Genomic DNA, 26,782 nt, shown 5'->3' with positions numbered 1-26,782 from the left:
ACTGTTATATTAATTACACATTTTCTAAAAGCTATATAATATTAAAATTTTTAATTCGTTTGAAATGAATTTATAAAATTTCGTAATTAAAATGGAAAAGATTCAATATATATTTTCCATGTAAAATTTACGAGACAGAGCCCTATTTGCAAGAACATCTGTATTAAATAATAGCATTAATAATTAAAATTTATTGAGCAATTACAGTGTCAATTTCTATGTTGTGTGTTACAAGTACTGTATCATTTAATCATCACACAGCCTGTGAAGAAGGTACTACTATTGTCTGTTAGTTGACTTATCCAAGGTCACAGATCTAACAGGAGGCAGAAATGGAACTCAAAACCAGGCTCTTTTGATGCCAATGACCATGCTGTTAACAAGCGTAAGCATGTCCTGGAATAGCATCATTTCATTCAAAGTTGTTTTGGTGTCACGTTCACGAGAAAAATTAACACTCTACTGGGTCCCCGTCTGTGTGAAGTTTGCACATTCTCCCCACGTCTGTGTGAGTTCTCCCCAGGTCCTACGGTTCCCTCCCACATGCCAGAACTGTGCCTGTTCAATTCACAGGTGTGCCCACGTTGTCCCGGTCTGAATGAGTGCGGCTGTGTGTGTGCTCTGCAATGGGATGGACAGCATCCTGTCCAGGGTTAGGTCCCACCTCATGCCCTGAGCTGCATGAGCTGCCGGGATAGGCTCCAGCCACCCTCAACTCTGGACTTTTTATAACGCTTTCTTAAGTGTATGAACACCTCACATTTACTTCAATGTTTAATACTGGAAGTGTTTTGGTCTTTATTTACAAGTTTGGTGATTTTTTTTTTTGGACCAGAAATATGCCAAGTAAACTCTAGCCAACATAAAATCAGTTATCACTTAAATACGTTTCACATAAAGTTGCAGTTTCCAAAAATCTACTGACAATGTTAAGTGAGGGTTTATTGTACTGTGCTACTAAAATTTCTAGAAATATTTTCCAATAATAATAATACATGTTTATATAAGTTTGGTAAAATTATCTTATAAAAATTGTACTACCTATATGTCCATCATGACCTAAAGCTCTCATTCAAAACAAAAAACAAAAAGACAAAAAATACACAATCCTAATGTAATTATCAAGTGCTCTCATATGTGACCTAATGTATAAGTAACACTATTTGAGACTTTTTAATATCAGCTAGATTCTTAAGAGATCTAGTCCAGTTGTTTTATACACATTTGAGAAAACCCAAACAGATAAATTTCATTCTAAAGGTAGCAATTATTTACAATCCTTAAAAGATATTCAGTTGTTTGCTGTTATCTCAGTGTTAAAGTAACCAAATATAAAAAATTTAAAAAAAGAAAAGAAAAAACAGAGCTATTCAGTACTTCAAAAAAGCATATCCTGTAGGACATTACTAGAAAGACATATTTAACAAAAATATAATTTAAAACTGTGGTCTCTAGATACAAATACGGACACTACTTTTTAAAAGACAGTTTTGGATTCATAGATATTTAGAATTAGAAAAGCCTTTCTAATACCCTAGTTCAATTCCTACAAATGAAAATGGAAATTGAGAGGTCAAAAGAAGTGGCCTGGCTAGGGTCTCATAACTCTTCTGAATATCATCATTTCCATTATACTATTGTGTAATAGTTCAGCATCAAGCATGTATATTGGTCAAATTCAAATCCCAGATCAACTACTTATCTGTTTTATGACCCAGATCAGTTTCCACATCTGTTATATGGGGCTAATAATACCACCTGCTCCACAGGATTCTGGCATGGATAAAGTAAGATAACGCTCATAACGAATGGTAAGGAACACAGAGCAAGTACTCAGTGTGTCAACTGCACTTATAATTATCTCAGGCTGTCCTTTTCAGGCTGTCCTTTTCAGGCTGTGTTACTGTCCACTGAAGCCTGTCAATGTAATTCATTCTGATGAGAAGCTGTGTTTTTAAATTCTAACATGCCATCATATTACATATCTGAAAGTTAAGTATTGTTCTAATTCTACTAATTTTCTATAACTGCTAGAATATTTTAGTGAACCATTTCCTCTGCATAGTCTGCCCAGAAAACTCACTACCTTTCTAGATAATAAACAGTTACACATTAGGAAAAGTAGAATGAAGTCTGGAATTAGAAGTCCTTAAAAAATATAGATTTGGAGTTTAGAATCACTATGATCTTTCAGAGAAGACTAAAGTTTGTTTTGTTCTTGAAGGTGGGAAAATACCTAAAAGGAGAAAAATAATATAATAAAAATTCAAATGTAATGCTTGATTCTTTTAAGACAGAAAAAAAGGCCAGAGGGAAGGGTAAGAGGAAGACTAGAAGGGGATAGGAATGGCCTTGTGGTTTTTTTTCAAGTTGCTATTAACTATTTCTCTTACCTTATATGAAAATTGAATTGCAGACTCTGGGGGATAAACAATAAAATGTCTTAATGTAAAACCAAAGCCTTGAGATGTTCTTTTCAACGTAACTGTTTTGGGACCTGGCCAGGAGAATGTTTCATCTTCGGACAGTGATACAGTTTCACTTTGTTCTTTTCCATCTTTATTTTTTGAGACCTAAAGTGAAAAGATATTTAAAAGTTAACTACATAACACAATATACTTCCTCACCTAAAAAAAATTCTAGGTAAAAATGTTAATACCTGAGCGCCGATATGAACTATTTTCTGATGCATAAATTACACAAAGCATGCAATTATCAAAAACTAAAATTTATTATATATTATCATAACAAAGCATGCAATTATCAAAACCTAGAATTTTTTTCTAGAAAATAATGCCATAAATAATTAGAAGAAAGAACTCTCAGAAAATAGAAATATAATTGCTAAAATTAGAAATGCAATAGAAGGAATGAAAGATAATACCAAAGAAATTTTAAAGAGCACTATGGATTAAGAAACAGAAAGCATGAAAGAAGAGATATAAAACTCTGACCAAGAAAGAAACCTAAACCTTATCGGATAGTCCAACAGCAACAAAGGACATTAGAAAATACTAGAAAAGGTCTTCAGATTCTGAGCACGAATTCAATATCCACATAGATAACCCTTCTGATACCCTGGCCTTCTTGTTCTCTGACCTCCTCTCCTCCACTCTCAGCTTTCACTTGGTCATGACTGACACCCCCTTACAAGCCCAAATCAAGAATCCCACCTAGAACCACCACCTATTATTAGTTCACTATTTAGTTCATTCCCTCTTATCCCCCAACCCTTACAATTCTTCAATCTGGAGCTGACTCTACCACCCTTTCCCTGACCCTCATCACCCCATGTTCTCACTTTCCTCTTACACCAGCTTCAATTCACTCCTTTACCCTCTCCCATTTCCTCAAAGTTGCCTGACAAAACCTAACCCTGGATAAATCAACACTGCCTACTCTGGGCCTGCACTTATGCAGGTAAACATGGGTAGAGGAAAACAAAAACTAAGCTATTTCACTCTAAGTTCATGACTACCAACCTCAAGAGAGCCTTTAGTGTTGTCAGTCAATAGTAGCACATTTCTCTCTGGTCATTCTTCCTAGATGACTATTTCATCCCTTTTCTCCACACTCACCTGCAGCAGATGGTCCTGCTTTCTATTACACTCAGAAAACAGAAGCAGTAAAATGAGAACTGAATCGCCTGCCATGATCACCCCATCAACCTGCAACCGTGCCCATGTTCCCCTGCCTTCCCTTCTGCTATGATGGATGAGCTGTCCATTCTCGCAAGGCCCCAGCAGTTGAGACTAGATTCCTCCCCTCTTACTATTCAAAGATACAGGTCCAACAATTCTCCCCTCTCTCTTTTGCATAACTTATTCTCTCTTTACTATATATAGCATTCCTATCTGCATACACATATTTTGTAATTTCTTTAATCTTAAAAAAATCTTTCTTTTTTTTTTTTTTGAGACAGGGTCTGCTCTGTGGCCTGTGCTGGAGCGCAGTGCCATGATCGTAGTTCATTGCAGACTGGATCACAGGGGCTCAGGATACTCCCACCTCACCCTCCCAGGTAGATGGGACTACAGGTGAATGTCATCAAGCTAATTTTTTTTTTTTTTTTGTAGAGACAAGGTCTCACTACGTTGCTCAGGCTGGTCTTGAGCTCCTATGCTCAAGTGATCCTCCTGCCTCAGCCTCCCAAAGTGGTGGGATTACAGGTGTGAGCCACTGTACTTGTCCAAAATCCTCTCTTGAACACACACAACCCTCTCCAGCTACCACCTTGTTTGTCTGCTTCTCTTTGGCACAAAACTCCTTAAAAGTTATCTGTACTTGCTGTTTCCAATTCTTTTCCTTCCATTTCTCTGAAATCCCTTTAAATCAGGCTTTTATCTGTCTGACTCCCAGAAACTGCTCGTCAGGGTCCCCCATGACTTCCACATTTTAAACTGAATGATCAGTTCTCAGTTCTCATCTTATGTGCACCTTATTGGCACAAGGGTCACTTCCTCCTTCTTGAAGAATTTTCTCCACTTGACTTCTCACACTGATTTTTCTTCCAACTCACGGGTGACTTTGTCTCAGGCTCTTTTGTTTTCATCTGCTAAGTTCCTGAACCTGGAGGTACCCAGGGCTCAGTCTATGGACTTCTCTAGCTATACTCTGTCTTTTGGTGATTTCATTCCATTCCCTATATTAAACACCGTCTAATATGCAAATGACTCCCAAATTTGTATTTCTAGCCCAAGCCTCTCTCCAACCTGACATGTATCTTAAACTTAACATGTCTGCATAGCTCCTAAGATTTTGTTTTAAATTACGACTCCAAGTTAATCCCAGCATTTTGAAAAGGTCACCTTTATTGAATTGCAAATACTTGAATAGTTTTGCTTCTATTACATTTGTTATTATCTTCCACCAGTGAGTCTACCCACTCTGCCACAATAATTTGCCTCATATAAAGGTGAAAAGATAACTAGGTGGTAACATTGCCCAGCCAAACTTGCAGTAGGGGTGGCCATATGATTGAGTTCTAGTAAATGGAATGTTAATGAAAGTAATAATACAGTATACCAAAAAAAAAAAAAAACCAGCATTTCCATATACTAGCAATAAGCAACTGAAAATTTAAAACTTTTTAAAATACCATTTATAATTACATTAAAAATATGAAATATTTAGGGATAAATCTGACAAAAGATTTGTAAGATCTACAAACTGAAGCTCCAAAACATTAAGAGATATTAAAGAATAAATAGAGAGATATACCATGTTCATGATTTAGAAGACTCAGTACTGTTACAATGTTAACTCTCCCCAAATTCATCTATAAATCCATTGCAATTCCAATCAAAATCTCAGCAGATTTTTGTGTGGAAGCTGCTACAATATCTCTAAAATCCACTTTATAATGCAAAGAACCTAAAATAGCCAAAACAACTTCAAATAAGAACAAAGTTGGAACCCTCAGACTACAAATCTTCAAGACTTACAAAGCTATAGTAATCAACACAGTACAGTATTGGAATCAAGACACACAGATTCACAGAACAGAATATGGAGTCCTGCTGTAGACCCACAACCACATGATGCTCCCATTCTACTCCTAGGTACTTATCCAAAAGAAACATGAACCCATGTCAATACTGTACAAGTATAATACAAATACTTGTAAACACAAATCGCCCTGGAACAACTGTGTGGAGGCTGTGTGCAAGAAAAGAACCTTGATCTGTAACTCATATCACAAACAAAAATTAACTCAAATGATCACACACCTAGACCAGCCGCGGTGGCTCACGCCTGTAATCCCAGCACTTTGGGAGGCCGAGGCAGGTGGATCACTTGAGGCCAGGAGTTCGAGACCAGCCTGGCCAACATGGTGAAACCTCATCTCTACTAAAAATACAAAAATTAGCTGGGTGTGGTGGCACACACCTATAATCCCCATTACTTGAGAGGCTAAGGCAGAAGAATTGCTTGAACTCAGAAGGTGGAGGTTGCAGTGAGCCGAGATTACACCACTGCACTCCAGCCTGGGTGCAGAGTGAAACTCTGTCTCAAAAAAGTCAAATAAAATAAATGATCATAAACCTAAATGTAACACTTAAAACTATGAAACTTCTGGAAGAAAATAGGGGAAAATCTTTATGAACTTAGGTTAAGATTTCTTAGATATAACCCTGAGGAACACAATCCATTAACAGCAACAACAAAAAATATTCATTGGAAGAACATACAATGAATTTTTAAAAAAAGATAAATGAAACTTCATCAAAATTAAGACCCTCTGCCCTTTGAAAGACACTTCTTGGCCAGTCATGGTGGCTCACACCTGTAATCCCAGCACTTTGGGAGGCTGAGGCAGGAGGATCTCAGCCAGGAGTTTGAGACCTGCCTGGGCAACACAGGAAGACCCTGTCTCTACACAAAATTTAAAAATTAGCCAGGTAGCTGGGCACAGTGGCTCACGCCTGTAATCCCAGCACTTTGGGAGGCTAAAGTGAGTGGATCACCTGAGGTCAGGAGTTCAAGAGCAGTCTGGCCAACATGATGAAACCCCGCCTCTATTAAAAATACAAAAATTAGCCGAGTGGGGTGGCATGCACCTGTAATCCCAGCTACTCAGGAGGCTGAGGCAGGAGAATCGCTTGAACCAGGGAGGCAGAGGTTGCGGCAAGCCAAGATCATGCCACTGCACTCCAGCCTGGGCAACAGAGCCAGACTCTGTCTCAAAACAAACAAACAAACAAACAAATTAGCCAGGTGTGGTGGTGCATGCCTGTAGTCCCAGCTACTCAGGAGGCTAAGGCATGAGAATCACCTGAGCCCAGGAGGCTGAAGCTACAGTGAGCTGTGATCACACCACTGCACTCCAGCCTGGGTTACAGAATGAAACCCTGTCTCAAAAAATATATATATTTTATGAAAAGTATATACACACACACACACACACACACACACACACACACACACACATACATGTACATATATACACACATACACTTTCATGAAAACGAAAAGGCAAGCCATAGAATGGGAGAATATATTTTCAAATCATGTATCTGATAAAGGACTTGTATCTAGAATATATGAAGAATTCTCAAAATTCAATAATGGAAATGCAAACTAAAACCATAATGAAATACCACTGCATACATAATAGATGTGCTATATAAAAACTAACCATACTGAGTGTTGGTCAGGATGTGAAGCAACTAGAACTCTCAGACACTGCTAGTGGAAATGTAAAATGGGACACTTTGGAAAACAGTCTGACAGTTTCTTAAGTTAAACATACACCTACCATATGACACCGCCATTCTACTCATAGAGAAATTGAAAGCATATGTCAACATAAAGACTTGTACACAAATGTGCATAGCAACTTTGTTATAGCCACAAACTGGAAAACAACTGAAATATTTCAGTAACAGATGAATGAATAAACTGTGACACAGCCAAACAATAGAATGCTACTTAGCAATAAAATGAAATCAACTATTGATATATGTAGCAATATGTTAATTAGGCTGAGTTAAAGAACCCAGATCAAAGAAGAAGAGGAGGAGGAGAAGGAGTACATAGTGTATGCTCCATTTATATAAATCCTAGAAAAATTCTAAATACTGGTCTATACTGACTGAAAGCAGATTAGCAGTTGCTCTGGGTGGGTGTAAGGATGGAGATTATTACAAAGGGGCATGAGGAAATGTGAAGGGTGGTGAATAACCTTGACTGTGGTGATGTTTTCGCTGGTGCATACTTGTGTATAAACTTACTGAACTGTACAGTTTACACATGTACAGTTGATTATATATCAAACATACCTCAATAAAGACATTTAAACAAAAGAAGCAGCAATAGGATGCATATCATGAAATTCAAGAAAGTGGTTATCCTGGAGGGATAGGAGTGTGTGAATGAGGAAGCATGGGGCTGAGATCTGGGGAAAACACACATACTCCAACAGCATGGGTAATGTATAAGTTAAAATCTGTGGGGAGTTCCTAAGGGTTCATTTTATTATAACATATAAAGTCAATATGATATACAAAACTATATATATGTGCGCATCTTTTTGTATATAGCAAATATAAACATAAAAAGTAGATCGGGCTCAGTGGCTCATGCCTGTAATCACAGCACTTTGGGAGGCTGAGGCAGGCGGATCACCTGAGGTCAGGAGTTTGAGACTAGCCTAGCCAACATGGTGAAACCCCGTCTCTACTAAAAATACAAAAATTAGCTGAGTGCGATGGCACGTGCCTATAATCCCAGCTACTTGAGAGGCTGAGGCAGGAGAATCACTAGAACCCAGGAGGCGGAGGCTGCAGTGAGCTGAGATGGCACCACTGCACTCCAGCCTGGGCAACATGGAGAGAGACTCCATGTCAGGGGGAAAAAAAAAACCCTAAAAAGTAAAAATGATTCTAGAATTTAACATTGGAAAAAATAACTATTAATCATTGTTTCCTATCTCCCAACATTCTTCAAGAAAACAAGATTCTATTTTGATTCTATCTCTTTTGCCAACTTTTATTGTAGGTTCTGAGTGTACATGTGCAGTTTTGTTACAAAGGTGCATTGCATTACTGCATGCTGCTGAGAACTGGCATAGGAATGTGATTCTCTCTTTTTATCTGACCCAGAATTTTAATTTTCAGCTTAGCATTGTGGTTCAGAACATAGGCTCGCATTCTTACTTATAAGTGGGAGTTAAACAATGGGTACACATGGACATACAGAGGGGAAAAATAGATACTGGAGACTCCAAAAGAGGGGAAGGTGGAAGGGGATGAGGGTGGAAAATTGCCTGTACGATGTTCGCTATTCAGGTGATGGTTATGCTAAAAGCCCAGAGTAGACCCCTACACAATATACCCATGTAACAAAACTGCACTTGTACTCCCTAAATCTATAAACATAATTTGAAAAAAAGAACTTAGGATTTGGAGATTTGGAGTCAGCTGAATCGGGCACTAACTCTGGCTCTGCCATTTGCTGGTTGCAGTATAGTGGACAATTATTTAACGTCTCTAAGCCTCAGTCTTCTCATCATTAAAATAAGAATAAAAGCACTTCTCCCAAAGAATGAATGTGGATTAAATGTGAAATGCGTATGAAGAGCAGAGTACATAAACATTTAATAAATATTAACTCCGGGCCAGGCACAGTGGCTCACACCTGTAATCCCAGTACTTTGGGAGGCTGAGGCAGGCAGATTATGAGGTCAGGAGTTCGAGATCAGCCTGGCCAAAGAGACCAGTCTGGCCAACATGGTGAAGTTCCGTCTCTACTAAAAATACAAAAATTAGCTCGGCGTGGTGGTGGGCATCTGTAATCTCAGCTACTCGGGTGGCTGAGGCAGGAGAATTGTTTGAACCCAGGAGGCGGAGGTCGCAGTGAGACAAGATCACACCATTGTACTCCTGCCTAAGCGACAGAGCAAGACTCCAACTCTAAATAAATAAATATTAACTCTTCATTCTTTCTCTGCAAGCTCCATTGTCTTTTCAAATCTATTTTTCCTGATAGCTCTTTAAATCACAATCTCTCACAACACTTTAACATACTTGCATGTAAAATGCAACTAGAAAGATGCATCAAAGCAAATAATGGAGCACTGGAAAAAACTGGGTTAGCAATCAATAGTGTAAGTAAGAAATAAGAAAATAAGAAACTGGATCTTGGATGAACTGCTAACTTTTTCCTATTTTTAGCTATTTGTGTGAATGAAGTCTCTGAAGTCATCTATGGAGGCTATGTATATTTGAAAGTAACTTATCAGAAATCCGTTGTAGTTTATCCCCCACTTCTAGGATTTAGCGGAGCATAACGTGAGAGACTCAAGCTAAGTCCCAAGCGACTGCAAAAGCAAGCATATTAGGTAGCGTTTGTAGGGTAAGAGGTATTCTATCTAGGCTTAGTTTCCCAAATAGTCTAGTTAAGCTGTAAGTAATGACTGGATCCTTCTTTTGAGATCCAAATGAGAGTTCATTGTATATGTGCAGATCACGGTCTCACTCATTGACATACTCTTTCTTCATTCAATCAGTAAATAAATATTTACTGAGGACCTACTGTTTACCCAACCTTGTTCCACAGAGTAGATACATGGATGAATAAAATAGTCATTAAAATTTTAGTTCTTTTTTAAATTAAGCTTCTCATTTTGAGACAACTATAGATTCACAGGTAGTTTTAAGAAATAATACACAGCCAGGCATGGTGGCTCATGCCTGTAATCCCAGCACTTAGGGAGGCAGAGGTGGGAGGGCAGCTTGAGCCCAGGAGTTCGAGACCAGCCTGGGCAACATAGTGAGACCTCACTCTCCACAAAAAGGAAAAAAAAAAAAAGAGGGAAAGAAAGATACAGAGAGATCCTATATAATCTTTATGCAATTTCCTTCAACAGTAACTTCTCAGAAAACTATAATACAATATCACAACCAGGTTACTGACACAGATACAATCTACTCATGTTATTCATATTTCTCCAGTTTTACCTGTACTCCTTGCGTGTTTAGTTCTATGCAGGGTTATCACATTATGTAAGTGTATATACCCACCACACCAGTCAAGATACAGAAGTGTCACATCCCCACAAGGATCTCTCTTGTTGCCCTTTCATAACTATACCTACACCTGCTCTCTCCCTCCACCTCCTACATGTCCCCTAACCCTTGACAACCACTAATCTGTTTTTCTTTTGGTTTGTTTCTGTTTTTTTGTTGTTTTGTTTTGTTTGAGACAGAGTCTTGCTCTGTGGCCCAGGCTGGAATGCAGTGGTGTAATCAGGCTCACTGCAGCCTTAACCTCCAATGATCAAGCAATCCTCCCACCTCAGCCTCCCAAGTAGCTGGGTCTACAGATCTACAGGCATGCACCACCATCATGCCTGGCTGCCTGGTTTGTTTTGAGGGTTTTTTTTTTTTTTTTAGAGACAGGGTCTTACTGTGTTGCCCAGGCTGGCCTCAAACTCCTGGGCTGATGTTATCCTCCTGCCTTAGCCTCCCAAATTAATCTGTTCTATACTTCCATTATTTTGTCATTTCAAGAATGTTATGCAAATAGAATCATACAGTCAGTAACCGTTTGGGATTGGCTTTTTTCACTTAGAATAGTTCTCTGGAGGTTCACCAAGCTTGCTGCATGTATCCATAGTCCATTCCTTTTCATTGCTGAGTTGTATTCCATGGAATGGATGTACCACATTTTGTTTAACCATTTGTCTGTTAAAAGACATCTCAGCTGTTTCAAGTTTTGGGTTACTATGAATAAATACGCTATGAACATTTATGTACAAGTTTTTGTATGAACACAATTTACATTTCCCTGGAATAAATGTCCAAGAGTGCTACTGTTGGGTCATATGTCATCTTAGTACATCTGGGCTGCTATAACAAAGTATCATAAGGCTAGGTTACTTATAAACAACTGAAATTTATTTCTCATGATTCTAGAGGTCCAGGAAGCCCAGGACCAAGGCACCGGCAGATTCAGTGTTTGGTGAGGGCCTACTTCCTAAATAGGCTGCACATTCTTGCTTACATGGTGGAAGGGCAAAGTCGTCTCCTGGGGCTTCTTTTATAGGGGCATAAATCCCATTCATGGGGCTCCATCCTCAGAACCTAATAATCTCCCAAAGGCCCTACCCTCCTAAAACCATCACCTTGAGAGTTTGGATGTCAACATACGAATTTTGGGAGGACATTCAGACCACAGCATATAATTGCACGTTTACTTTTATAAGAAACTGCCAAACTGCTTTTCAGACTGGTTGTACCATTTTACATGCCCACCAGCAGTGTATAAGTGATCCATTTCTCCACATCCTTGACAGGACTTGGTATCGCCACTATTGTTTATTTTAGACATTGTGACAAGTGTATAGTGGCATCTCATTGTGATCTTAATTTGTACTTCTCTTATGGCAAATGATGATGAATATCTTTTCACGTGCTTAGCTGCCATCCTATTATATAATTTTAGAGCACAAAAGAGTCTTTTAAGATTTAATCTAAATAAGTGAACCCTTTACACATGAGGTCCAGATTTACTAAGTGATTTATCCAAGATTGTAGCTGGTTTACATCGCAGTTAAGAATTAAAATAATGGTCTCCTGAATTCAATGCTGGAATATTTTCTCTATGTTAAATTTTTTTCATCATCTCTTTTATTTCATAATCTACATAGATTCTTCCCCGTAACAGCTTTTTGATCTAATTTATTATCTTTTACATTTTCCTTTTCCTGTGGGACTCATATTTGAACACTTTAAAAACTATACAGTATTAAATTTATTTCTAATATATTATTATAACTTGGCCTCACAGCTCCCAAATATATCCAAGTTTTCTTTTTTTTAAAATTATATAGGTAATTCTTGGATCATGGTTACATGCTTCACATTTCTGAACTGAGCCTGCTATGTCTTGTTTTACTGGGCTCTTTACACAAACAGAGAAGATGGGATGCAGAGTAGGCAATTTCTTTCTTGCTCTCTGCAAACTAATTAAGATTTCTGAATGTGACATAGCTCAGGTGTCTCAGTCATTCCACCCACCCAGAACATAACATTGAAGCTCCTCTAGTCTCCTAGAGGGTTACATTTCTATGGGCCTTCACAGAAGGAGAAGATGAAAAGAAATATACATATGTGCCCTCTTCACTCCTTCTACTCACCCACATTGCCACTGATCTGTTAGATCTTATAACAAGGGCAAGCTATAGGCACACACAGCGAAGGAGCCAGCAGTCACGGGTTTCTTCACCTAAGAAACATCCCTCTACACGCATCTTATTTCCCTAATGTGAGTGCCAATTCATGTAACATCAGAGTGCAAGAAGCCAAGAAGTGACTGGAATAATAGCAGTTAAATTCCTGTGGACTAAGAACTGTCATTTGACTCCCTTAAAGGACTTCATAACAAGGTCATTTGATTGAATAATAACTCAAGGTTAAAAGAAACCAAAATAAAGATTAAAAACTAATTCCATAAAAATTAGATATAACAACTAGACAAAGCAAACTCAAAGAGGGTAAGAGAGAGTGTAAGGGGAAATCACTAATCATAAAGCAAATAAAGGTGATAAAAACCTCACATAAGGGAATGCAAACCGGCATCCCAAACTGGAACAATGGAAATGTTCCAAAAGACTGCAATGAAAGTTTCACAACTGCATAAAGTTGCTAAAAACCATTGCAATGTATGCTTACAATGGATGGATCTTATAGTTAGTAAGTTATACTTAAATAAAAATAAAAAACTTATTTAGATAGATATGTTGTATCTGGTTTTCACAGATAAAAAGTACAAAGTCTACATGTTCAACAGAGATTAAAGAGATAGGGCTGTCACAAAAGTAAATGCAAGAGAATTATAAAAGAGTGCCTGTATAAACAATATATAAGTCCTAATCTATCTTTTGTAATTATTTGCACTTTAAGTAGAACAGGGTCCTAGTATATTCCAGGAATCATTCATAATAAGACCCAAGAAAGCATTTTATACTGCGTTCCTCTTAAAAGATACTGATATTGATTCCATCATGTATCTAAGATTACAAGCCTAACTCCTATGGACTCTTGGAAAGCATTTTGTCTTTTTTTTTTTCCATTTTACTATCAACATTAATAATACCACTTACTTAAAGTAAAATTTCATTCCTTACTTTAGAGCCAGTTTCATGGTGACGCAACACCTTTTTATGATGTCATTAGCCGAGAAAATACAAGACAGGATTTGAATGTGTGCAGCCACATGGCTTTTTATTCTTGTATATAAACTGTTGGAACTAGTATGGTATGACCGTCACCTGGCTCGTTTTTTCTTTTGTAACACTGGAAGATGGCATGCTTGGGGGGAAGGACATGGACTCTGGAGCTAGACTGCCTGGTCCTTGATTTGTTAAGTTGGATTCTTGATTTGTTAAGTTGTGGCTCATGGACAAGTTCCTTAACACAACTGTGCCTTGTCTTTAACATGAGGATGATAATGACAGTGCACTTCATATTCTTGTTAAGAAGATTAAATGAGTTTGTAAAGGGATTAAAATAGTACCAGGCACATAGTACATGCACTATTTAACTACCTAAAAAAAAACATAGGGGTCACTGATACAGAAAGGCTTATTTCAAAAATGTATTGTGATATCACTTTTGAGATACTTGGGAAAACAGTATATAAAATATTGTTTTGTCCGAAGGGAAAAAGAAAATCTTGAATATCCATAAAACTTTCAGCATATTTTTGCAGATATCACAAGTGTGATGGAAAAACAGGCTAGCTGTGATGAATTTGTCAAAAATACACAGCTAATAGTAGGTGATGGAGCTAGCTCCTGCTTTTCTCTATATGCCATGAATCGGAAGGGAATAATACGTTTTTCAACATTTAAATATTGCTTATTTTTAAATTACTCTATCCATAGTCCTAATGCCACAGAGATCAATCTTATTGTAAATTATTCCTCACATACTAGGATTCTTTGACAGGGTATTTCTCCGCAAAATTTTTCAACATGTGGAAATCTGATGTTGTGAACTAAAGGTTGTTTAAATTCCAACTGAGAAATTAGATTCTTGAATACAATTTTTTACATGCTAAGTATGCTTGATAACTTCACAAGCAGCTTGTTTACGGAGCTTCTAATTTTAAAGATTTCTTTCTCTTTTTTTTTTTTTGTCAATAAAGGTCAACAATGGGAAATGCTTTGATGATAAATATCTAGATGTATCTAGATGTTTTTTCCCAAAAAGTAATTCTGTTTTTCAGCAGGTATTGAACATTTAAGAGATAAAAGATGATGACTGCCTGTAATCCCAGCACTTTGAGAGGCTGAGGCAGGCGGATCACGAGGTCAGGAGATCGAGACCATCCTGGCTAACACAGTGAAACCCCCGTCTCCACTAAAAATACAAAAAATTAGCCGGGCGTGGTGGCGGGCACCTGTAATCCCAGCTACTTGAGAGGCTGAGGCAGGAGAATGGCATGAACCCAGGAAGCAAAGCATGCAGTGAGTGGAGATCATGCCACTGCACTCCAGCCCGGGCGACAGAGGAAAACTCTCTCAAAAAAAAAAAAAAAAAAAATATATATATATATATATATATACACACACACACACAAACACACACACATAAGACATAGAAAGGCAGATACAATATAGTCTCCAGCGTCTTTAAGATTAAATTAGAAAAGTACATGGTGTCATTGGTGTTCAGAACACAGCTCCCATGTAAAATTACAAATTGGGGTTAACAGGAATGTCTTAAAATATAGTAGTAGAAATCAAAGAAAAATCCCTGGGGACTGGAAAGGAAGCTTAAAATACACAGAAACTGAGAAGTCATCAGCTGGGGTAGCAGACCCCTTAGAGACAAGATAACAAGCCTTTCAAGGTAACAGGATCAAGCTGTCTTACATTCTGATTAGTGTGAGCACTGGTATGTACCCTAACTTTAGGTGGAAACATCAGAGTTGGTCCAGCTTTGAGTTATTGGGTCCAGCAAAGGCAAATGGCATGAAGCTGAGCTAATAGCATCCACAGTTCCCTGGGGAAAGACAGGGCTTAGACATGGAGCAATGAGGCTGTCATCCAACTTCTAATGTGGTAATAACATACAGTTCACTCACGTTCTTTCAAATACATCGCTGAGGTCAAACTGAATTGTGTCTTATTTATTTCAAAAACCCAACTAAGTAAAAAATTCTAAAGGTAGAAGGTATTTATTTTATATCTTGTTCATGAAAAGTTATGATTAAATATCAAAAAGTATTTTAGACACATTTTAGAGGCATTGGTGGAACTTACTATTTAAAACCCTGGAGGAAGGCCTTTTAGAAAGCAATAAATTATTTTAATCACTTCATAATTTATGTCCTATAAATACAACTGCCTTTCAACATAATGTATTTCTGGAAACATTATAAGATGGATTATTTTAATAGACAATATTTTTACAAAGAATAAATGTTTTAATTGGCTAAAATACAGAAATGACCAAATAATGCCAGAGAAGCCCAATAATACCAGAGAAGGTTGAACAATGAGAAACCTCTAAAACCTTTTACAAGGGCAAACTGTTGATTTTTAAGTAAGCATAAATATATAAGATGTATATTTTACAAAGACAATCTTCAAGTACTATGAAATGCATACAATACTCACAAAAAATAGAATCCAATATACCATAAATTTTACTAAAAATGTGTAAGCTAGAAATAAGAAACATGAATCACTCAGATCGGCCTGAAGAGACAAAATGGAATTCTCTGTTACAAGAAGGGCAGTAACACTGCTTTACTAATAGTGTAGGTGTTCGGATTTTTGTTGATGATGTTGGTATTGTTGTTGTTACTGAAGTCTAGTAGATGGAGAGGAATGGTGTTGGGAGGGAAGGACATAAGTTTAGTCTGTGATATGGGTTTGAAGCACCTGTAAGGTGCCAGTGGAGATACTTAGCAGTTAAACAAACGAATCTAAGCTCAGGAAAGTGATCTGAGATTTGGAAATCGTCAGTCTATCATATGATACCTATAGGCATGGAGTCGATGAAAACATCCATGGAAAGTATAGACTATGAGGGGAAAAACTGGTACAATTCTTCTCACTAAATTATATAAAATATTTAAATCAAATTTTAAGTAATTTTAATTTTCACAAGAAACCATTTCTAAGAGTCTGTCTTCTTATAAACCAGCTCTATATTTTGGAAACTGTAAAAGCCAAAAGTTGGAAACAACCCAAATGTCCATTAAGAGTAGAATGGATAGGCCAGATGCCATGGCTCATGCATATAATCCCAGAACTTTGGGAGGCCGAGGTGGGCGGATCACCTGAGGTCAGGAGTTTGAGACCAGCCTGGCCAACATGGTGAAACTCCATCTCTACTAAAAATACAAAAAGTAGCTGGGCGTGGTGGCAGGCGCCTATAATCCTAGCTACTCAGGAGGCTGAAGCAGGAGAATTGCTTGAAACCTGAAAGGTGGAGGTTGCAGTGAGCAGAGATTGTGCCATTGCACTCCAGCCCGGGCAACAAGAATGAAACTCTGTCTCAAAAAAAAAAAAAAAGAGTAGGATAAACTGTGGTCTATTCATACAATGAACTACCATAAACAAATTTTTAGACAATTTACAGCTAATGCAACAACATGGATACATTTCAAAGATAATCCTGAGTGAAAAAAGTCAAACATAACAGGTGCACACAGCGTGATAATATTCACATGAAAGTTCAAATAGGCAAAACCACTATATGGTGATGAAGTCTGGAGAGGGATGATCTTTGGAGGAGAAAACAATGACTGCCAAGGGCATAACACAGGCTTCTGAGGCGCTGCTCATGTTCTATGTCTGGGTGGCCAATGACGACACAGGCGTGTTCACTTTGCAAAACTCGCCAAGCTATGTATTTATGATATATGCATTTTACGTACTGCTATATTTCTATTTAAAATATTTACGAAAACAAACATGAATCTGATTGTCATTGTCATACTAAAAAGCCAACAATAGAATTCCCATCACACTGGGAAGGAAATCTAAAACCTTCTTTTTTTTTTTGAGACAGAGTTTTGCTCTTCTTGCCCAGGCTAGAGTGCAATGGCACTATCTCAGCTCACTGCAACCTCTGCCTCCCCGGTATAAGCGATTCTCCTGCCTCAGCCTCCCGAGTAGCTGGGATTACACGCACTTGCCACCACGCCTGGCTAATTTTTTTGTATTTTTAGTAGAGATGGGGTTTCACCACGTTGACCAGGCTGTTCTTGAACTCCTGACCTAAGGTGATCCGCCTGCCTCAGCCCCCCAAAGTGCTGGGATTACAGGTGTGAGCCACCGCGCCTGGCACCTAAAACCTTCTCTTGCAGAGGGATTGACTCTAACCTAACACCCTCATCCCTCTCCCCCATTCACTGGCTCCTGCCACACAAATCTCCTGGCTGTGTCAAAGCTCACTACCCAAGCTCTGTCTCATCTTAAGGGCTTTACTACCATAAACCAGGTATGTAAAGAAACTGTATTGAGTAGAAAATGAATGTTTTCTTTTCCTGTAAAAGAGTTTTATTTTTGTAATTATATTTTTATTTCTGTGTTCATTCATTTAATATCTCTCTCCTCCACTAGACTACAATCTTCAGGAACACAGACATACATGTTCACCATTTTACAGCCTATACCCAGCACAGTGGTCAGGACAAAATCAGGCGCAAAAGATATATACCAATGGCCCACTGAAACTTCATTTTTTTCTAAATTCACAAGTATACATTGTAACACCAAGCTGGGATCTAAATGTTAGGATTATTGCCCGAATTACATTCCTTTGATCTCTAGGCCCCAGAAAGTACCATTCAACTCACCCATACTCCCTTATGCCTAGGCCCACAATCATCAAATTTAACAAAATATTTTGACTGGTCACTATGGTTTGTGGTAAGCTTAACATAAATTCCCATTCCCTATTGTACAAGAAAGAATTAACAAAGGAGGCCTGACTGCTATCCTTAGAAAGGCCAGCTTGCGAGGCGGCCCTCTGTTGGTGTTTGGCAACTTGGATTTCAAGAGGGTTCCCGTCATTCCTTAATGATAGTGGCTCCCCGTGCCTAGACTGTGCAAACAATATGGTTTATGCTGAACACTTCCTTTCCTTCTGGGGGTCTAGAATGTTGATATATACTAGGCTGAAGGTACCTATGTGACCTGCCCCCAATAAACGTCTTGTCATGAATGAGCTTCCCTGGTAGGCAGTATTTCACACATATTTTAACAATCTGTTGCTGGAAGATTAAGTACATCCTATGTGGCTCCACTGGCAGAGGACTCTTAGAAGCTTGTAGGGGTGTCCTCTGAACTTTGTCCTATACACTTTTTCACTTTGCTTTTGTATTCTTTCACTATAATACATCATAGCTGCCTGCGCACTACTTTATGCTGCATCCTCTAAGTCCTAGAAAAGAAATGAATCACTGCCAGGCACAGTGGCTCACGCCTGTAATCCCAGCACTTTGGGAGGCTGAGGCAGACAGATCACCTGAGCTCAGGAGTTCAAGACCAGCCTGGCCAAATGGTGAAACCTTGTCTCTACTAAAAATAGAAAAATTAGCTGGGCATGCTGGCACGCACCTGTAATCTCAGCTATTCGGGAGGCTGGGGCAGGAGAATCGCTTGAACCTGGGAGGCGGAGGTTGCAGTGAGCCGAGATGGTGCCACCGTACTCCAGCCTGGGTGACAGAGCAAAAGTCCACCTCAAAAAAAAAAAAAAACAAAAAAACAAAAAGAAAGAAACTCCCTGAACATTATCTCCCAATTCCTAAATGGATTATCATCAAGCACAGTGATAGAAAAAAGAAGAAAACCGTGATCCCCACCTTGCAATATTCATGCTATGTGTCATCCCCTACCCTTGAGTGTAGGCTAGACCTAGCGATTTGCTTCTAATAAATAGAATCTAGGGTGGGTGTGGTGGCTCACGCCTATAATCCCAGCATTTTGGGAGGCCAAGGCAGGTGGATCACTTGAAATCATGAGTTTAAGACCAGCCTGGCCAACGTGGAAAAACCCCGTCTCTACTAAAAACACAAAAATTAGCTGGGCGTGGTGGCGGGTGCCTGTAATTCCAGCTACTCCGGAGGTTGAGGCATGAGAATCACTTGAAGCCTGGAGGCAGAGCTTGCAGTAAGCTGAGATTGCCCCACTGCATTCCAGCCTGGGTGACGGAGTGAGACTCTGTGTCAAAAAAAAAAAAAAAAGAATAGAATTTAGCAAATGTGATGGGATATCACTTCCAAGATTAGGTTACGAAGGACTGTGACCTGTCTCGCCTGCACTCTCTCTGGCTCTCTTCCATCATTTCTTCTTATGAAGCCAGCTGCCCTATTGTTAGCTGCCCTCTGGAGAGACCCATGTGTCAAGAAACCTCTAAGGGCAGCCTTGGGCAACAGCCCCCTTAAGAACTGAGGCCTTCAACCCAAGCACCTGTGGGGAGCTAAATCCCACTAGCAACCCATGAGTGAGCCTGAAAGCAGACTCTTCCCCAGGCAAGTCTCAAGATGACTGCAGTTCTGGCTGATGCCATGATGACAGCCTCGAAAGACCCTGAGCTGGAGGACCCAGGTAAGCCACACCTGGACTCCTGACTCCCAGAGAAACTGAGATAATAAATGTTCCTTTAGTCACTAAATTTTAAGGGTAATCTATTACTCAGCAACAGATAACTGAACTGACACACTCTACCACCAAAAACAACTAAAAATCCAGACAATATATGTGAAACAATGGTTTCCAGGCATTGGACATCAGGCCACAAGGGACAGTGAGCCCTCAAAAAGAGGACACAAACAGTGGGCCCTATGGGCGCCCTAGCTTACTGCACAGAAAGTTTCAGGGCCTTGACACAGGGCAGGGGAACCAGGCAGGGCGGCTCAAGTTCAAAGCACAGAGTCCTGGAGAAGAAAGTGGCCCAGAGAGACAGAAAGCTCTGAGAATCTGCAGGGGGTCCTCCCCGACCCGTCTTCAGCTGAGCAATGATGAGGGAAAAGAATCTCCTGAAGAAATTACAGGCACCAACCCTCAAAAGTCACACAGGACGAAGAAGAAAGCCCGTTTTCGCCAATGAGTGGGAAAAACCTCAGCATTCAGGGGCAATAGGTAAAGTACTCAGAAGCATACTGTGCCTCTTTAGTGGGGCAGAGTGGTTCTGAGAATGTTAGCTCAAGGCGGTAAAATGTGACGCTGGATGAAGGCTGAAATGAGGCACTATGACCTAACACAGGATTAATACTGAGGCATGGGCTCAGTGGAGGCTCAAATATACTACTGGGATGGCTCTAGGAAGTTTGGAAAAAATGATGGCCCACATTATATGAAGTAGAGATGCCAGAACTGCTATGACAGACCATGGCAGAAGGGATCTGAAGGCTCAGAGAATCGGGCCTGCTAAACAGGTCTATGTGCTATGTGTTACGTCGGAAAACCAACCAGCTAACAGCGACCCTCGGGAGGGCCCACAGGACACTCCGTGTACCACGGCAATACTGAATGTGCTGATGGAGGCAGTGCCAGTTCTCTGTCCCCTTCTGGCCAGCACTGACAGTATTCAGTGCTGGCCAGAATTCAATACTGGCCAGCACTGACAGTATTGCTACAGGTCTGGGCTTCTTAAGGACCACGGAGGATGTTAGGATCACAGAACAGCAGAGGCCAGGTAGCAGCATTTAACATTCCAAGTCAATGAAATGTAGGAATGAGTATCAAAATCAAGACAGCATCCAGAAGCCCGACCCAGCATCTCTAGAGATGGGTAACAAAACATGTTCCTAGGGGTGGCCCTTCACTGGCTCTCATCCACCCCTGGGAAAGGTGAAAGTGATGTCCCAGATGGGGCAAAACTCATTAAGCCAAGGGAAACCATCCAGAGGAAAAGGGCAGCTGGAGGTATTTGCTGCTGAGAAATGGGTGAAATGACCTTATAAAGGGGTCTGGGTGAAGGGGTGAGGGGTATGAGGACAATATGACAAATAAAGGGATGAATTTCAGCAACAGAAAAAGAAAGAGACAAAGCAAGAAGGAAAAGAAAGAGACACCTTTTGGTCTAGTATGTTCCCTCTCCCACTTTCCTATCCCATCTTTTCTTCTTCTCCAGGTTCCCCTCGTTCCCTTTCAGTTCACATTTTCTCCATTACTCCCTAAATGAGCCATCAATTTAAAGGATGCTTTTTTCTTACATTTTATACAGAGCTTTATAATTTCTAATTTAAAACCTGATGAGCTGGCCAGGCACGGTGGCTCATACCTCTAATCCCAGCACTTTGGGAGGCCAAAGTGGGTGGATCACTTGAGGTCAGGAGTTTGAGACCAGCCTGGCCAACATGGTGAAACCCAGGCTCTACTGAAAAAATACAAAAAATTAGCCGGGCATGGTGGTGTGCAGCTGTAATCCCAGCTACTAGAAAGGCTGAGGCAGAAGAATCGCTTGAACCTGAGAGGCAGAGATTGCAGTGAGCCCAGATCGCACCACTGCACTCCAGCCTGGGCGACAAAAGTGAAACTCCGTCTCAAGAAAAACCAAAATAAAACAACCCGATGAGCTGAACACTATCTTCAGCTAAAAAGCCAGTAGTGTCAGAGTCATATGTACTGCATTTGGGGGGAAAATTCTAAGGCATTTTGTTGATATAGCTAGTAAATTCAGTAGCTCCCACATTTGCTTATTATGTATGACCACCCTCAGAAAAATTTAGTGCTGCATTCTTTAATGGACCTATTGTATACTTTGTAATAAATGAAGGATTTTCCCATTCATCCTCTAAATTGAAAGTCACTATGAATGGGACCCTACACAAGAAACTTTCCCCATCAATCATGAATTAAACATGGTACAACACGGGAGTCAAAATTTCATTTCTCAAATATATAGTACTATGTAAAAACATATCCTGCTTTTCTAAGAATCACTTTTTGTCAGAACTAGAATTAAGAAGCCCAAGAAATCATCTAATCAGTTTATAACATAGGAAAACTAAAATCCAGAGCATTAACACACTTGCTCAGTCACATAACCAAGCAGCGGCCAAGTGACTAGTGAGTACGTGCCTCTACTCTCAAGCAAACTGTTTTCCCCAAAGTTGGGGAGGAGGTTGTATTTTTAAGTGCTTTTCTCTTTGCAGTCAAGTCCAACTCTCATCAAGAAGCCAAGACAGATGGGTCTGCCATCCATTCATCCACACACCATTTAGACTGTTCCTTTAAATTCTTCCTATTCCTTCAGAGATTTCCATTTTCTCTTTCTTATTCATTTAAACCTGATTTCACCCATCAACCAGAGCTCCCAGGCAGAATACCCTACAAGGGTATTCTGGCCAAGTACCTACTAGGTCCTCTAAGTTACAGATCCAGAAGCAGCTGGCTTGCTATTAACCACCAATGTGAACTAAAATTAAAGCAAATTGTTTACAATCCAAACATAACCACTTTCCAGCTAAAAGCAATTATGCATATTGTTAAATGACAGTAATGATGCCACTTTTTAGAATTTTAACATTGAATTCTGCTCACATAGGCTCAATGTTTGTAATTATATTGCTTATATGACACGTTCACCAACTCACAATATATTTGTACATATATATCAGCAATGCTAAAGGTTTCAGTAACAGAGCAGAAGAACATCAACTAATCAACACTACAAAAAGCGCCTAAAACTCACAACCACTAATAGTTACTGCAAAACCTGATTTGCCCTTCAAAAGTGTTTTCCTACCTTAGCTTTCTCTTCAATCTTTAGCTCTTCAGTACTGTGTATCTATCATTCCAGACATTCCTTTCATCTTTTTGTCCCCTTTCTGGCTCCTATTATCTCTTTTTCAGTCTACTTCTCTCCACTACTCCCTAAATTGGCCAGCAATTGGGAATGAGAGGGAAATATATAATTTACACATGTATTTGCATATTATATCCATATAATTTTATTATTTACTCTAGATGTCTGATACATCTTTAGAATTTTTTTTTTTTTTTTTGAGATGGAGTCTCACTCTTGTCCCCCAGGCTGGTGTGCAATGGTGTGATCTCGGCTCATTGCAACCTCCACCTCCCAGGTTCAAGCGATTCTCCTGCCTCAGCCTCCCCAGTAGGTGGGATTACAGGTGCCTGCCACCACGCCCAGCTAATTTTTGTATTTTTAGTAGAGATGGGGTTTCACCATGTTGGCCAGGCTGGTCTCGAACTCCTGACCTCAGGTGATCTGCCCACCTTGGCCTCCCAAAGTGCTGGGATTACAGGCATGAGCCACCGTGCCCGGCCTAGAATTACTAGTTTTAAAAGCTGATGACTAGAACACTACATTATATCCTTTGGTAAAGAGAAGGCATCAAGCACCCAGACTTTGAGTCTCACTCCCTGGGCCTGCATGCTGCTCTGCAGCTTCTTAGTTATGTGGCCCCGACAAGAGACTTAAGCCCTTGTTTATCAGCTTCTTCGTCTGTAAAATGGGAATGTGATATTCATAGCATCTCCGTAGAGTTGGTTAAATAGTCTGACACATAGTTAAGTACTCACTAAATATTACCTATTCTTCATCACTCACAAAATATTGAACTAATGTTCCTGCGGCATTTTTCATCATTTTAGAGGCTTGTTGTGAGGGGCAGAGAGAGGTGTTTTTTCCCTCTCCTGCTGAAGGCCAATAGCTATGATAGCTGCAATTCTGAAGCTTAGGTCAACGGTTCTCCAATACTGCTGGTGAAATACAAAAGCGGTCTGGCTGGATTTCTCCTAACAATGGTTAATAGGCCTCTGTCCTTTAATTCCCGTCCCCTTGCTCTCACCTGCAAGATCCACCTGTGGAAAACCAACCGTCTGTGCATTTTGGCAATGCCAGTTGTGTCCCCGCACATATTAGTGTCTCTGCTCATCCCGTATGCACCCTGCCCACCAGCAAGGTTTCCCTGTGCCACTTCCAGCTGATGTCTCCTACACAAGGTGATGAGTGTGGAAGTGTGCCACAAGCATGTGCAGAGAGAGCACTCACACAGCACACCCACAATGCTACAGAGAGGCTGGTGGGGAGGTCAAGCCAGGAAAAAAGCCAATTTAAAGTATTACACCTAGGCAAGGCAAAACCCTCGGAGTTCTCAGCCTAAAAGTCCAATTTTCAGGCTCCCTAACTGATTAAAATAATAAGAATTAAAGATGGTTTCGATTTTTCCATTTATGTTAACAATGAAATATAAAACATGAAAAATTGAGACTTTTCTTTATGATTAGGTATTCTGGATTAATTTAGGATCTTATCCAGTGGTTGCAAAAAAGAGGTACCATTTAGCCACTTAGAATTTTCCTACATAATTATTTAAATAATATGGTAAGTGGTAACACCATAATACTTTGCATTTGTCCTAATTTTTAAAAGGATGATACAACGTAAAGTAATATTTAAAGAAAAACAAATTAGGTACCTCTCAAAAATAACCTTTAACTCTCTTTTAGCCATTGAAGGCAGAGCTTTAATGTGCAGAAGAATCACCTGACGATCTTGTTAAAATGCAAATTCTGATTCCCTAAAGTCTAGAGTGAGACCAGAACATCTGCATTTCTTACCAGCTTCCCGGAGTGTAGATACTGCTGGTCAGTTCATAGACCACACTTAAAGTAGCAAGAATTTAAGGTACCTTAAGTGTCAAAAGGCGTATTTCCAATTTCCTAGCTTATCAACGTAAAGCCTCCTTCTACTGGTGTTAGAAGCAGCTGCTGATTTTAACAGCTCTAAGGAACAGAGACCTAGGATACGATTTAACAAAACAGGAGGAGTGGAGGAGGAAGAGAAGAGGAAGGAGCTTCAGGGAGAAAGCAGTAAAATTAAAAAAAAAAAAAAAAAAATGCTCTATGCAGCCTCTCCTTCCCTCTCCCATTTGGTTTCCCCAGGGAGAGGGAACTTCACTAAGCTTGAGGCCTCTTTGGTGTGGCTATCTCCTTGTCATTTCCAGTTCGAAGGATCCAATCTATGATTTCTCCAGCTCTTTCCTGAAATGGACTTATACAAAATGAGATTTCCATTAAATAATAAAAATTTCCAATCATTTTACAACCTTCTTTCAAAGAAAAAAAAAGTGCCTTCTTTAATGGCATGATCATTTTTCCCTTTGTAATATCTTAAATTGGAACAGAACATTTCTCTGAGAAGGGAACATGTGACTAGAACCCTAAAGAAAGCAAAGCAGCAGGCTATGCAGAGATCTGAAATGAAAGCATTTCAGGAAGTGGGAACAGTGAGTGCAAAGGCCCTGAGATGAACAGCAAAGGAGGCCAGTGTGGTTAGAGAAGAATGACTAGGGTTTCAAAAGGAAGTGGAAACAGGGTACTGGAGATAATGAAACGAGGGAACAAAATCTCTTAAGGCCCTTGGTTTTTATGCTAATATAGGCAGCCTCTGGTGGACTCTGGTAGAATACCATGTTCATGTTCTGATGTTTAAAACGATCATACTCAATGCTGAGCTGAAAACAGACCGCAGGCTGTATACACTTCTACAGAAGTGATAATGCCAGGATCTCCCATGCTTGATGCTCCCCAGTATTCCTTCTGAGTTCCCTATGTATGTGGCTGTGTAATAACAGCTGTCATTGGACTTGAAGGAAACCAAGAACTGGGATTATGGGATATGCCATATATATGAAAACTTAATGCACAACTTCTTGTATCTGGCTCCATTATGACCAAACATTCAACCCCTATTTCTAAACACTGATTAGAACATTTGAAATTTATCACACACCTTGGTGAGGGAGAGAAAATACCTCCAGTTCTTTTTTTTTTTTTTTTTTTTTTTGAGACAGAGTCTTGCTCTGTCACCCAGGCTGGAGTGCAGTGGCGCGATCTCGGCTCACTGCAAGCTCCATCTCCCGGGTTCATGCCATTCTCCTGCCTCAGCCTTCTGAGTAGCTGGGACTACAGGCGCCCGCCATCACGCCTGGCTAATTTTTTTGTATTTTTAGTAGAGACGGGGTTTCACCGTGTTAGCCAGGATGGTCTTGATCTCCTGACCTCATGATCCGCCTGCCTCAGCCTCCCAAAGTGCTAGGATTACAGGCGTGAGCCACCGCACCTGGCCAATACCTCCATTCTTAATTGTGGTATGGGAATAACCAGTATTGTAATCTATAACTTTTTAAAATTCACTCATCCGTCAAGAAGCCCAAGAACAATCACCTCTCTAAGATCTTCAGAATACAAAAATGTATTGTTTTAAGGTTTTTTTTTTTTTTTTTTGAGACAAGGTCTTGCTCTGTCATCCAGGCTGGAGAGCAGTGGCACAATCTGAGTTCA

At 39.7% G+C, this 26,782-nt stretch overlaps 1 protein-coding gene across 11 annotated transcripts in view; it reads right to left on the bottom strand.

The window, feature by feature from the left end:
• Positions 1 to 26,782, bottom strand: part of ARHGAP21 (Rho GTPase activating protein 21) — a 130,634-nt gene that overhangs the window by 82,284 nt on the left and 21,568 nt on the right. For all 11 annotated transcript variants that reach the window (XR_004246371.2, XM_032145061.2, XM_032145080.2 and 8 more), the window contains one exon: positions 2,394 to 2,573. Coding sequence is in view for 10 of the 11 variants with exons in the window: in XM_032145061.2 (XP_032000952.1) it covers positions 2,394 to 2,573 (180 nt within the window). In the remaining variant the exon portion in view is untranslated. The remainder of the gene's footprint in view (positions 1 to 2,393; positions 2,574 to 26,782) is intronic.

The sequence above is a fragment of the Hylobates moloch genome, unplaced genomic scaffold (assembly GCF_009828535.3).
Source record: "Hylobates moloch isolate HMO894 unplaced genomic scaffold, HMol_V3 SCAFFOLD_3, whole genome shotgun sequence".
Taxonomy (NCBI): domain Eukaryota; kingdom Metazoa; phylum Chordata; class Mammalia; order Primates; family Hylobatidae; genus Hylobates; species Hylobates moloch.
The sequence above is the reverse complement of the archived record's forward strand: the minus strand, read 5'-3'. Positions and strand labels throughout refer to the sequence as shown.